Below are 14,373 nucleotides of genomic sequence, written 5' to 3'. Positions count from 1 at the left end.
TGTCTGTTTGGCTCTTATTATAAAATGTTGTGTTTTCTGCAGCTCACAGAATATAAAGGGATCGGCGTCAATCGTCCTTGTTTGCTTCTCCACAGTCTGGAGGGAAGATGATATCTGGCAGCTCTCAGGAAATCCTGGATTTCACTGCACCGACTTTTCCATCTCCAGAATATTCTGCAAGTAGCAATATAGAAATAAAAATAGCGAAAAAACCAAAGCACAGAAACACTGATTCCTCTGCTGCCGCCAGCAATTTTAATGAGGGTGTTATAAAATCAGAACATTTTAAATATTTATGCCAAAAAATACCGCTGACAAAGTTTTATAATATTTTATTCATCTTACACAACTAAACAGCATGAATTGTAAAACATGAAAAGATTAGTTCACATTGTTGTGAACCTATTTCAAAGGGGGAAAGGGGGGGGTCAATGTGGTAGGTGTGGTCGACCCTCTCTTCAGGAGGCAAACAAGGTTGTCGGATATTATATCAAAACGTTTTCACAGCTCTGACTCATTCAATAGGAAAAACTTTAACTGTTTCTCTGGGAGGTTTTTCCTTCATGAACAAAAACATTGCCTTACTAGAAGTAGAAGTTTAACAAATAAACTCACAGTCCATTGGAAGAGGAGATCTGCCCTGAAGGTTTATTCAGGAGAAATAAGACTGGTTCTGTCTTTGCAATATTTTTCATAAACCTGGATCTTAAGGGACATTGACAGATACAGAGATACTTTACCTGACAATGTTAAAACTATGATAATTAAGGCTGGTAAATAGCCTCTTCTGTTTTTTGTTTTCACACCACATCTCTGTTTCAAAGCCTCACAGTCGACCACAATGAGAACAAACACACACTCTTGCAGGTTGAGGAGCAGCACGGTGCCGTGCCGAGTCGTTGCAGCACCACGCATGCAAACATGAGACCTAATCCGCACAGCTTGGATCTGCTTAATCCATCAAAATGAATCTGCTGTGACTGACGGGGACCATACATGCTGCAATGCACGAGAAGAAAATCAGGATGGAACTGGGTGAAGGGTTCAGATTTTCAACTCATCTGTTGGATTGAGGTCAGTGTCCCCACCTCTCTGCTCTGTGTCACTCAGCTGGGCCACGTTTACTTCAAGCCATGAGAGTGCATCTTACTTTATATGAGCATTGCAGCAAATAAGAGAATGAGACCAATGTATTTAAAAGATAAACAGACGACCTATGTGGTTTAATGTGATGATTTCCTGTTGAATCACTGACTGTGCTCTGCGTTGCAGTTTCATTAAAAATCTCAAGGGGGCAGTGTTGCCACTCATAAAGGACAAGGTTACTCACCAACAGATAACATTAACAAATTATTACAAAAATACAAAGATACTGATGGTTATTTATGAGATTCAACAAACTTGCTTCAAAAAAGGTTTTGAGTAGTTTAGTCAATTAATTAGTCAATTTGTGTTCACAAAATACAAAACATGCACCTTCGCTTGAGGCGAGGAAGGAGTTTTCATTTTAGTCATCTTTTTTTAACTGCTCCAGTCGTCGTACACAGGCCTGCCTCTCTCTCTCTCTCTCTCTCTCTCTCTCTCTCTCTTCCCATCTATCTCTCTGTCTCTCTCTTCTCTCTCTCTCTAACTGTCTCCTCTCCGTCTCTCTCTCTCTCTCTCTCTCTCTCTCTCTCTAACTGTCTCCTCTCCGTATCTCTCTCTCTGTCTTCCATCTATCTCTCTGTCTCTCCGTCTCTCTCACTGTCTCCCATCTCCCCTCTCCATCTCTCTCTCTCTCTCTCTCTCTCTCTAACTGTCTCCTCTCCGTCTCTCTCTCACTCTAACTGTCTCCTCTCCGTCTCTCTCTCTCTCTCTGTCTTCCATCTATCTCTCTGTCTCTCCGTCTCTCTCACTGTCTCCCATCTCTGTCTCCTCTCCGTCTCTCTCTCACTGTCTCCCATCTCTCTCTCTCTCTCTCCCTCCCGACTCTTATCCACCTCAAATTGAGCCCTCGACAGAAACAGGTGGTGCAGTTGATCTATGTTCTGTGGCAGCTTGTCACTCGCTCACGTTCTCCTCACTCTGTCATCATTTTCCAGTGGAGCTTCTCGAGCTAAAGAACACAGATCGTCTTCTTGTTTACATAACAACCTGAACACTGAATAATACGATGTAAATATACTGGTGTGTGTTATCCTGAGGAGTCCAGGGAGAATGTACTGGAAGGATGTTAAGAAAACATTCATCATGGTGTCTGCTGCCAAGTCCTGAAAAGTAACTTTTTTATCTTGATCAGAAAACAGTTTGATCTCTTGAGTTTCCATGGGAACAAATGTACATTTTCACCCATATGCGTGAAGTATAATAGTTCTGGAGAAAAGCTTTTAAATCACATATCAGAATCTCTCCATTTCATTTTCAGCAATTACGTGCATGGCACAGCTGCCCATCATTCTTAGCGCCCAGCATGACTAATTTTAATTTCATGTGCTATTGTGACAGACAGACAGAATGAAGGATGGCTGAATTGCAGAGAAATGGAGCAAAGGGTTTTTAATCACCAACCGAGCATGTATTTATTCAGCATCCTGGCGCCCTCGCCTCTTGAAGACCAGCAGAGTCCAGGGGCATCACATATTGTTCTCATGGGCAGCTTGCCTCTGCAGGAAAGGTGTAATATAGAGCTGGGACTTGCTGCCTCACAGTACCTGGCTCGTGTCCAGTGGACAATATGCTCTCAGTGTCTGATCCGTCTGGCTCATTGTGTCTGTCTACCTTCTTTTTTCATCCTTTCTCATGCAAAATGACTCAAATCTCACAGAGAACCACAATGTTCCCACTGTCTGAATATCAGCAGCTCTTAGTGGATTCTCACTTCACTTTTCAGTGTGTTTGTACTGCTTTCATTTATTCCCTCCGACAAAGAGGATCAGCCATGTGTGTGTTTGTTGGCCGGTTTGTTCATTTTCAGCAGGATTATGCAAAAAAATGACTCAACTGATTTCACCCAAAACTAAATGGAAGGACGGGACGCAGGCCAGAAGAGAACCCATTACAATTTGGCCCCAGGGATTTTATTTTCACTTTATTTAACATTGTGAAAGGCAGATTTTAATTAATGGAGCCTGGTGACATTTGGTGCAGCTTGATTGAATTTAAAGGGGACACTTGGGCCTTGGTGACGGTTTGTACTCTACTGAGAACCATTCCAGTTTATCTCTCAAACTGTTTTAGATAAAAGTAGAGACAATTTGAAGACAACTTATTTTAGAAATAGCAGTTTTCTTGGGAGGGTAAAATTATGATTCTTTGTCTCTGAACACAATTGATTCATATTTTTGAAAATACACTTATTCACAGTGTTGCTATGAGATGAATGAGAGGATTGATGCCACTCTTACACTAAAGATGAAGCTAGAGGCAGCAGCACCTTAGCTTAGCTTAGCATAAAGACTAAAAACTATGGGATATACCAAACCTTGCTCTGTCCACATGGGCATCAAAACCCAGCATCATTTAAAACTCAGTAACTAACATGCTGTTTGGTTTTGGTTTTTTTGTACCAAACCAAAAAGGTGAGGCATTAAAAGGTTATGAATGTTATTAGTTATTATTTGTTTTATAAAGGCCTCCTCTATATTTCTTGGTCAAGCAGCCCATTGAAACTCCAGGATGTTATTGTTCCAGCCAGTTCAAGCTAAATTGATATTGATTGAAAATTTCTTCAACAAAGCAATTAAACGTATTTCCCCAAATATCACACTGTTCCTTTAAGCTTTTCCTACATTATATTAAATAAACTGAATAAATTAATAAATGTTCTGACCCTGATTCAAATAGGTGGGTTTTGTTCTTGAATGTTACTTTAACACTCATTATCTTTTACCATGACAACAGGGGGGGGGGACAGTGAAGGCGTTCCGTTCATGAAAACCTCAGATAAACAGACACACACACACACAACCCTTATCAATCCGACAGCAGCCACGCTACAGGCAGAGCTCATGCTGAAAATCAATGACACACTTCATTTGCTTCCCCCAGATAAATGTGGTTGTGGTGCACGCACACACGCACATGCACACGCACACACACACACACACACACACACACACTGAACCCTGCAGACTATGGTATTGTGTTCTGCTCATTTAAAATGTTGTGACCTGTGCTCCATATACTGGCTTGGATGAGAAGTGATGTGTGGTGACTGCAGGGTGTGTGTGTGTGTGTGTGAATGTGGGTGTGTGACAGCCAGAGGAACATGTAGAAAGTGATGAGTAAACATAATGAGATAGATATTTAGCGATGGATCACTTCTTTGTCCTCCTCCTTCTGTTATTTTGAAATTTGGCCAGTTTGGTCCTATACTGTCACTGCACCTCTTTTCCTGCGATTTCTCCATCTGTCACTGTTTTCATGCGGCCTGAGCAAATCCGAGTGGACTGCCAATACAGGGCATACTGTGATGTGTAGTATGCACACACAGACACACACTGACACAGCAGAGTCAGGTGCACCTCAGAGACCAGGATTAAGAGAGGAGGGAATGTGGGAAAAGTGATGGAGAGAAAAGGAGACAAGAAGGTTGAATCTGAAGAGGGAGAGAAAGGTAGAGGAGTTGAGGAGGAGGAGGAGGAGAGGGAGGATATCAATGAAGGGGGAGGGGAAGGCCTTGGCTGGGTGTGCGTTGTGTCGGGCGCAGTGTTGCTTTCCCCCTCGTCCTCCTGCAGCTCCACTGGAAACACTGACGCTAACACAGGGTGACTCTGGCTGGAGGGGATGCGAGTGGATGGAGAGAGGGATGGCAAGGAAGACAGATTGGAGATATAGGATGAGAAGGAGCCCACGAGAGTCGGTCAGCCACATCCTCCACCTCCTCCTCCTACTCCTCCTCTTCCTCCTCCTCTTCCTTTCCAATAGCAGATAAGCGCATCAGGCGGAGCGGGGGAAATGGACAGGGGGAAGGCCACAAAGAGAAATAGATGATGGTGTACATAACAATGAGCTGTGTTTCATTTGGTGCAGCTACTTCAGGCCATTAGATGAGCTCTGGTTCTTATTGTTTATGTTTGTAACCACTAGACCTTGGATGAGCTCACTCACTAGTTTAGTGAGAACAGAGTCAGGGTCAGACATGTGTATATATACTGTAAACATAAAGCTGCATGTAACTTCCCTGCACTAGGGATGCATAACAGAACTCAGATCAGTTCATCTGTTGATCCTGACTCCAGCAGCGCCCTCTCCTCACACACAGGCGATGTGCACGCTGACCTTCACTTTTAATCAGTTGTATTTCCCAGGCAGGAAATTTGAGCCGGATGCATCGTCGCCCTCGTGAAATCCGAGCGTGGAATAAATTCAGGCCTTCTAGTGGTGCATGCGTCTGATACCGAATCTGAATGCCACAGTGATTATGAGCTTACTCTGAGTTTAATTCGCCTGCCCGCCATAACCTCATTCACTAATCCTGGGGCATGCATGAAAACGCTCGGCAACTATATTCTGGTTTGGTGCATGATTGAGATTCTTACTTCCTCCTCATATCTAGAAGTGATGATGATGATGATGCTGTGTCAGATGAGTTAAGGTGGCTTCCCTCCTATGATTCAGTGCAGACTGGTGCAGCAGTCCCGGCCCCCCCCTGTCGTTTTCAACAGCATGACTCAGGGGCCCCACGGGCGCAGCTGCAGAATCCGTTGTCCGCTGAATAGATAAACACTGTGTCGCCTCTCCTCAGGGCGCCGTGTATAACACACGGAGACAAAAACTAATGGTAAGTGACACCGCCTCAGTCTGATGTTCCCCTGTGAAGAATGGAGAGGAGACAACACTGGTTTAGGAGAATGAAAATGAAAATGTCTTCATGATGATCAGATTTCACTTCGGCACGTGTGATAGGAGCAGACAGTTAAGAGGCGCCTGCAGCCTTCATTGTGCATTTAGCCACAGTTTACCCACGCACTTGACCTTTCATGCTTCAGCAATGCAGCCTCTGTGGACCACTGATAAAGGAGGTGTAGTGAGCTAGAGTCTGTAGGGAGATAACACACACACACTCAACCTTGTACTTCTACCTTGGTGAGGACATTCATTGGCATAATGCATTCCCTAACCCCCTAACCCTGACCTGAACCATAACAACTACATAACCCTAACCCTGACCTTGAATCGAACCCTTACCCTGACTGGAACCCTAAATACAAACTAAACCTCATTCTAACCCTATCCACATCCTAACCATGATCCTAAATCTTACCATAACCCTAAACCTAATTCTTACTCTTACTCTTAATACAGACTCGATCCATACTTCTAACCCTAAGTACAAACTAAATCTCTTTCTAACCTTAACGCTTACCACATCCTAACCCTGATCCTAATTCTAACCCTAACACCTAAACCTAGTTCCAACCCTAACTACATCCTAACCCTAATTCTAATTCTAACCCTACTCTAACCCTAATTTAATCCATTCCCTAACCTACACCTAATTCTAAACCTATCCCGATCCAAACCTAATTCTAACACTAACCCTAACCTTCATTTTAACCCTAATTCTCACTCTAACCTTAATCTAACTTTAACCTTAACCTTACCCTTAACACAACCTTAAAACTTGATTTACGTTACGTTTGTCCCCATAAGGAAGACAAGTCCTGAACCCCCACATACACACACACACACACACACACACACACACGGAGCCCAGCATAAAGCACATGGTCCTCTGACATGTTTTGCATTTTTATTATGTGCCATTATGTCCACAGCGCACACATGGTCCTTTATGAGACATGAAGGCAGAGGGGCTCATTCATTATGCGGAGCAATATGTCCGAGTCATCCCACTGCTCATTACTGGGCGCTCCTCCTGCACCTGAGACCTCTAGCTCACCATATAAGGACACGTGAGACCCTCATCGGCCTGTCGTTGAAAGGGAGTGCATGTGTGGATGGAGACCTAAACCGGAGAGGGGGGGTCGGGGGACACATGGATAATCTGGTTACATAAGAAGCCATTGAATTTGCAGAACGTCTCTGCCGCGCTAATCCACTGAACTATTCATGTCCAACTGTCCCGCGGCGCACACTTGTGGCTCTGAAGGCACCAGACAATGCGCGGCGTGCACGACGGAGAGCGCGTGGAATAAGAAAAACGCACGAGACGACGAGAGTCTCGGAGGCTTTTAAGTGCAAACGCGTCTCTGCGGGAGCTGCTATGCTCCACGTCGCCAAAAGCCGAACCTGCAGCTCGGGCTTGTGCTGTTTCGCGCCCGTGACGATTCCGCTGACGCGCCAGTAGCCGCACCACCCAGGAGACAGAGAGCTGAGCTGCTGTGCGCGGCGGAGCGAGTGGAACAACGCGTCTCTCTCTCTCTCTCTCTCTCTCTCTCTCTCTCTCTCTCTCTCTCTCTCTCTCTCGCTCTCTCTCTCTCTCTCTCTTCCTCTTTCCTTCCTCCGTGCGTAAAGGACCGAAGCTGTTCTCCTGCAAGTCCCGTGGACGACACTCAACGAGCCGCAGCATTTCCCCCCCAGTGACAGCATCACCCAGGCACCGCTGCAGAGATGGAGGTACCAGCCTTGGCGCACAACATCACCAGTCCGCTAAGTCCCTGCGAGGGGATGATCAAGGACCTGAGCCTAGACGCCATACAGTTGTGCGAGCGAGATGGTGAGTAGGTTTTGCTTTCCACATTACAACATGCATTACAGGCCCAGTCTGCAGTTTGCTGCGGCGCACAAAGAGTGTTCCTCTTTGGCTTTAGATGCATCATGTTCCCGTGTTGTGTGTTTTAAGGGGATAATAGGGGCCGCTCGCTCCGCCGGTTCCTCTGCTGAGTGGATGGATGGATGGTGCGCCTGTGCCTGTGCGTGTGTGGAATAGCTGAGCGTCTTTTCTGTTGCAGTCGGGCTTTTGTGCATTAATTCTCTGCTAAAAATCGAAACGTGCATTCCTGCAAACTGAACGTGCACAGACGAGGGGACAGTGTTAAGTGATGGGAGACTTGGTTTCAGCACCACAGACAGAGGCCGGCGGACACCCCGCCTATGACCGCTGCTCCTGGGCTTCTCTTCTCCGGCACCTGCCTCAATTCATGTATTTGCATCTAAAGCATGACACAAACAATCATCTTTATAATCTCATATCCCATAATCAACTGGTAATAACTCCCACTGGGTTTAGGTTTTTGATGCATTAAGTCATTCACCTGCATCTGTGCTGGATAAAAGTTTTCTTTTCTGTATTAATCATAAAATATAGTCTTGATATCAAATTGATCACTGCTTAGAATGCATATATAAGCCACTTATATTATATCAAAGTATAAAAGCAGTTTTTAAATGAGCAGGTTTAACAGTGATGCAAATATAATGGTGAGGAGGGGGAAAAAAGCAAGTCATCATCAGGAGAGAATGAGAGGCTCAAACATGGCTGCACCCACATGTGTGTGTGTGTGTGTGTGCACAGGCGGTGGAGCCCTACACACCCATCTCTGCAATTACAACCCATTGATTCCACATCTGAGACTAATGGTCACAGCGATTCCCCCCTTTTAATTAAGCGTGTCGATTAATGCACATGCATGACATTGAAATGAGACGGCACCTTTTCAGAGCTGAGGGGATTTTAATGAGTTTTTCCCAGATTTTCTTGATCTGTATTTGGATTGGTCGGTCAGGACGCGCCTGGAGTCAATGGTGTGTCATCGCTGAGCCTTCAAATGACCCCTAGCCTCTTATCACTCTGCCGTCATTGTATCACACATGCTTCATTTTCTCATCTGCCGGAGCTGCTCCTCATAGTGTAATACAGCAGGATGCAGTTTATATCCTCTTAGTGCTTCGCTGGCCTGATCCTAAAGCTGTAATTTTAATAATGGTGTACACAGGCTGGGGCTGGACTTCTCTCTAATGGACCCCTGTGCCGGTGTTGTGCTTCCTATGCTGCAGCTCAGGAGCTTTTATGATGAAGCTGTGTTGGTCTTTGCAGCAAAACAGCCCCTTTCCTGTTTGTCAAATAGATTGTCCCGGTGTAAATAGTGCCTCTGTTTCATTACGACACCCACATAGTGTCTGTTTGTGGAGCAACACAGTCACAATGTCTAGCTTCTGTGCAGAGGATCTATCAGTGGTTTCTGGAAATGACCGTCAATAGAATATGGACCGAATTCTCTCCACCAAAGACTTCAAGAGAGTTACTAATGCTTTTGATTACCTCGCAGGTCGATTATTATAATTCCTTGTGTGTTGGTGTAGAACTGACTTCTCTTCGTCATGTGCCTCATCATCTTCTAACTGGAAAAAGAAAGCTTGATCACATTCCACCAGTACTGGCAATTTCCTGTGAAATTCAGGATGGATTTTAAGATTTTATTGTCTAGTTTTTTAAAGGATTTTAAATGAACTGGCACCACTTTATTCAGTTTCACCCTCCTGCTCCATCCTGAGCACTGGGGTCGACCAACCTGATGTTTCTAGGCTCAAAAACTGAGGTGGCAAATCTCTGCAACAGTTTATCAGAACCACTGTCACCATAGAAACATCCAAATCATTGTGTTCAATTCAAGTCGAGTTTGACACCTCGATTTCATCTTCCACTGTGCAACATTCTAATTCTCAAATATCCATGATGTTAAACATTTAGTTACTTTTGTATCTTCAATTTATTTGGACTTTTTATATATAAATATAAATTAGTATTTCTATATTCTAAGCCTGTTCAGCACTTTGGTTAAATGTGGTTGATTTGACTTATATCCAAAAATTCCCTCTTTAATTAAGCAATTGATGATTTTTGCAGCTTGCTATGCAGATGATTCAGTCTGATCACCAAGGTTTGGTTTCAACACACATGCGACAAACAAACCTGAAGGCTACACTATTTCGTGTACAGTATAATCCAGTAGTGTCCTCCCTCAGTCAACAGTAAGTGAAGCTTGTCGTGTTAAATTCTGGTTTGTACTGTTTGTTTTATTTAGTTTTGTTCCTGTTATTTCCCTGAAATTCGATGTTGCACACGTTCATTTAGAATAAGTTCCAGAAATACTGAAAAGTTTCCACCTGCCCGGCCACACCCCGTGTAGCAGACCGCCCACTTCCAGTTTTCCCAGAAACAGACTATTTTTATTATCCGATCGATACGCCCAATCTTTTGACCGTATTCCTTTCAGTTAAGCACAGCTGTCTAAATTTATCTCCCATATCCATTAATATTTAATTGAGAGGCAGGAGAGGCTTACGTGCCTTGTGCTGACCCAGCAAATGGAAAATAGATGCAGCTCCAGTAATCTGTGGGAAAGAGCTTTCTCTCCCTCACACACACACACAAGGACTGTTTGAGAATTTCAATGCACAAAAGTGGGATACAAGTTGTTTCTGTGTGTGAGCCCTGTTAGAGGGGATGTCACAGCCTTAATGGTTCGGTTTAGCGACGGGGTTGTGACATGAATAAGCAAGAGCTGGGGGATGTTTTGCTTTTACTGAATCTGCACTTATGAAAGACACGTCTCTGTTGCATGTGTGTGCGGAGATCTGGGGACACAGAGCTTCCCATAATGTTGTGCTGGACAGAAATTTGTCCCCAAGCTCCGAAATGTTGTGACTGAAGGGACCACCTGTTTGATTCCACATCCACAGTTACTGTGTATTTACAGGGGATAATGAAATACATGCTACATGTCTCCGAAGACCCTCCACTGTGGCCGTTGACATAATTCGGTTGCCGTGATGGATGACTGCCATTTATGCATCCAAGTACTCTGTCTGCACTCTGTGAAATCTCTCCGAGCGAAAATACTGCAGCTCCAGCTGTGTCACCCTCAATCTGACAGTGTGTGTCCATGATAGAGAGATGGTTGTTCTTTCTCGCCACTTTTCAAAAACACTGTTGAGCTGAGAATCATCATGAAAATTAGTTTTGCAAGATTAAATCAGCAGCTGTTTTTCTATTTGATTGCACAAAATATGCTGCTTCTCAGACATAAGTTAATATTTTTTTTTAAATATGAAATGTTGGGGTGAGTCCAACACAGTCATAACTGAAACATCTAAATTATAGTGAATATATCATATCCACGCTATCCATCTTTTTCCAATGAGTAAGATTGATGACAATCTTATCTGTGCGGGCTAATCAGCAGACGTTAGCCTGTTTACATGCTCGGCCAGGATGGTAAACATCATAGACTGTGTATAAAGATGGATGACGCATCTCTGCTTCCTCACGATGTGCAAAACCAAAGCTAAAATATCCCGAATTTGGGTGCCGCCATCTTGGGGAGTTGTATATTTTCGACCAATTCCCAGTCAGTCAATCGAACGCTACATCGATGTGATAAGAAACCATCTTTGAAGAAAAATGTTGTGAATGTGTACTTTTTTAGTTTGCTCCATGTCCCATCTGCTAACATGGAGGAGGTGGGGTTTACGGCCTACACTGGAACCAGCCACCAGATCAAGAGGATTTGATAAACACTATATGCTGAGGATTAGTGAAACATTCAGACTCACAGTGCTGCGCGATCTTGTAGAGAACGACAACTCCTGTGAGCTCAGTCAGTTTGTGGTGGTGCAACAGGCGGCCGGCCCGGTGACACACAGCAGCGGCTGAGTAAGCTGGCATTTCAGTTTGGCCAGTGCTCAGTGGGAGCAGTTGTTTGCCATGACTGTGCTGGCAACAGGCTCAGGTGGTGCACTGCCACTTATATTTGACTTTACTGATTTAAATAGTGAAGAATGTTATTTGTGATTGATTTGCTGTGGAAATCAGCTTCAAACATTTTCTGTCAGACATTTTCCTTTTTGGCATGAATGCTTTAAACATTGATAAACCTCGCTTCTTATGTTTGACACTGTTATTTCTCATGAATGTTTAAAAATATTGTTGTTTTGTTTTATAACATTTTGAATAAATAGCGGTAGTTTTAATCTTTTCACTCTAGTCGAGGCTTCAGGACTGAGGGTGTCGCACCTGAACCAATGTTAAGCCGTCTGAGGCAAACTGGGATTAGTGAATATGGGAAATAGAAATTTGATTTGAGACACTAATGCTAACATAAAATCCTTGTATACAGAATATATGGATTTTTACTGCAGATGCTTTTAAATTCAAATTCTATGCCAATGAGAAATGATGACTCATTCTGGGTTTGGACAAATTTTGACCTTCTATTAAAATGAATGTATAAGAAAAGGGGCGGGGCAATTCTGAACCAATGAGCACATTTGTGTTATTTATTTGTCGTCGTTTGCTGTTCAGGAGCTTGTTGGTTTTGTAAAAAGGTGGAACTCCACATTGTTAACCCAGATGAACGGGGCTTTGTTTATCTCACTCGGAGAGAAAGATGCTTCCCCGTTGGCAGCTTCTCTCGCTCCCAGCGTGGTCTCTGTCTCTGTCTGTGCATTCAGAGGAACAAAGGCCTGATTTTCAAAAGGCCTGCGAGCACCAGCGCTCAGCGACTGTCTGCTGCTCTGCTTGTGTCTACACCTCAATTTTAGACCTGAAACTACTGCAACTTAAACTGTAGGAGGCTCATCCGTCTGAAATGAGTGGCCACTTATGTGCAGTCAGAGACGGTCAGTCTCTTTTTCACATCCTACACCCTCCTACACTTTTTAAATTGATTCTTCCACATTAACTTTAAGCCTTTATCTTGGATATGGTGGCGATTTTTGAAAACAATATAAGGTAGCCTGATGTAAATGGTCTGTATCTTTTATAAGGCTTCTCTAGTCGTGTTGACCAAGATCAACTAAAATTGAAGAACCACTCAGAGCACTCTACAGAACAGTTGTTGCATCTACGTGCAGCCCTTTCTCTGTCACACATCACTCACACACTGCTGCCACAGCTCTCAGGGGCAATCTAGGGTTTGGTATCTTGCCCATAGACACTTGGGGAGACTGGGATCGAACCGTAGACCTTATGATTAGTGGACGACTCGCTCTACCTCCTGAACGTCAGCCGCTGATAAACGAGGTAGAAGAACAAAGTGATAAATGGGGAATGTATTTAATTGTTGTGTACTGTCTGTGTTTCGACATGAGACTATCTGTAAATATTCCCCTATGAGCTGGAGGAAGTGATGAAGGGATGGACGTGGTGTTGGTGCAACAGAATTGATAATGTAACAGTGGTACAGTGGACGTTGCACAGCTTTATTGGACATTTCACATTTAAGTACTGATGCCCTAATGTTGAGGGTTAAGGACAAAGGATGTTGCATCATGTTAAGCCCTCTGAGGTGAATTGTGATTTGTGAATATGGGCTATACAAATAAAGTTTCTTAGAGGTTTTTTGGAGCTGATCTGTGGCTTGTATTTCTTTGCACCTCTGTTCAAGGCTGATTGGAGATTTTTTATTTTAGTGAAAATATGAAAAGTAAGAAAAAGAAGTGTGAATCTTCAAGTGGAGCCACACACGTCTCACACTGTTTACTTCCAATGTTCTGCTGAGTACATTTGGCCTGAGAGGGAATTGAATCACTCACTAGCTCGAACAAGTAGCTCACAGCATCAGGCCAGGTGTGACTGGAACCAACCCCACCACAGAGAGCCATTAGGACCAACCCATGCACGCACGTTACCAAGATTCGTATTGATCCTGGTGCATCTGCTGCTATTCCACTCTGGCATTTGGCTGCACGCTGAGTGAAAGGGCAGCACGCAGCGTTTGATGGGGTTTGTCAGAAGAGTACACTTTCCATCTTGTGAAATGTGATGCTTTCTGCAGCACCAGTGCAGATATTTCTGCGTCCTCCATTTTGTTTCTCTGCTCAAGCATGTGTGCTGCTCTTGTGTATCAAGTTGAATGTGCTGCTACATTCTGTTGACCCCCCCCATACATGTGTGCACAGCATGAGTAATCTGCACAGCAAGGGCTTACAAACTGACTCATTCTGCTTGATCATGATTAGACAAAAATCCCCCCACCCGTTGTGACACAACTAAATGAATATTGGCTGCAGCCGCAACCCGGGTGCAAGAACAAATCTGTAAGAGCGATGCCGGCTACAATACTGGTCTAATTATGTGACGCTGAGGGGTTCAAGTCTCCCATGTGAGACTGTAAAAGGTTCTGCTCTTCACCTTAATGACCTTGGCTCTCACTCCTCCATCTTTCCTCCTGAGTCCCAGAGGAGTCGGTGCCGAGCTAAACCGCTGGATCTCACTAAGCCGGTGTGTTTACCTGCAGGCAGCTTATTGAATTCATATTGACAAGCTGCATTTTTTAAAATACATTTGATGATTATGTTTGCATAATGGTATACTGCCAAATTACATTCTCCATCTGTTATATATACTTCTTACTCTGCAAGGGTTGCTGGGGCCAATCCCAGCTGGCATTGGGCAAGAGGCGGGGTGCACCAGCACATCACTGGGCC

The 14,373-nt window shown here is 44.0% G+C and overlaps 1 protein-coding gene across 1 annotated transcript in view; it reads left to right on the top strand.

The window, feature by feature from the left end:
• The first annotated feature begins 7,020 nt into the window (after positions 1 to 7,020).
• phyhiplb (phytanoyl-CoA 2-hydroxylase interacting protein-like b) overlaps positions 7,021 to 14,373 on the top strand; it is a 17,846-nt gene continuing 10,493 nt past the window's right edge. Inside the window, exon 1 of the mRNA XM_035173194.2 lies at positions 7,021 to 7,660. Within this exon, the coding sequence (XP_035029085.1) occupies positions 7,555 to 7,660 (106 nt within the window). The 5' untranslated portion in view covers positions 7,021 to 7,554. The remainder of the gene's footprint in view (positions 7,661 to 14,373) is intronic.

Source organism: Hippoglossus stenolepis, chromosome 12 (genome assembly GCF_022539355.2).
Source record: "Hippoglossus stenolepis isolate QCI-W04-F060 chromosome 12, HSTE1.2, whole genome shotgun sequence".
NCBI lineage: Eukaryota > Metazoa > Chordata > Actinopteri > Pleuronectiformes > Pleuronectidae > Hippoglossus > Hippoglossus stenolepis.
Note: the sequence above shows the minus strand (reverse complement) of the source record. Positions and strands in the feature narration are given on the sequence as shown.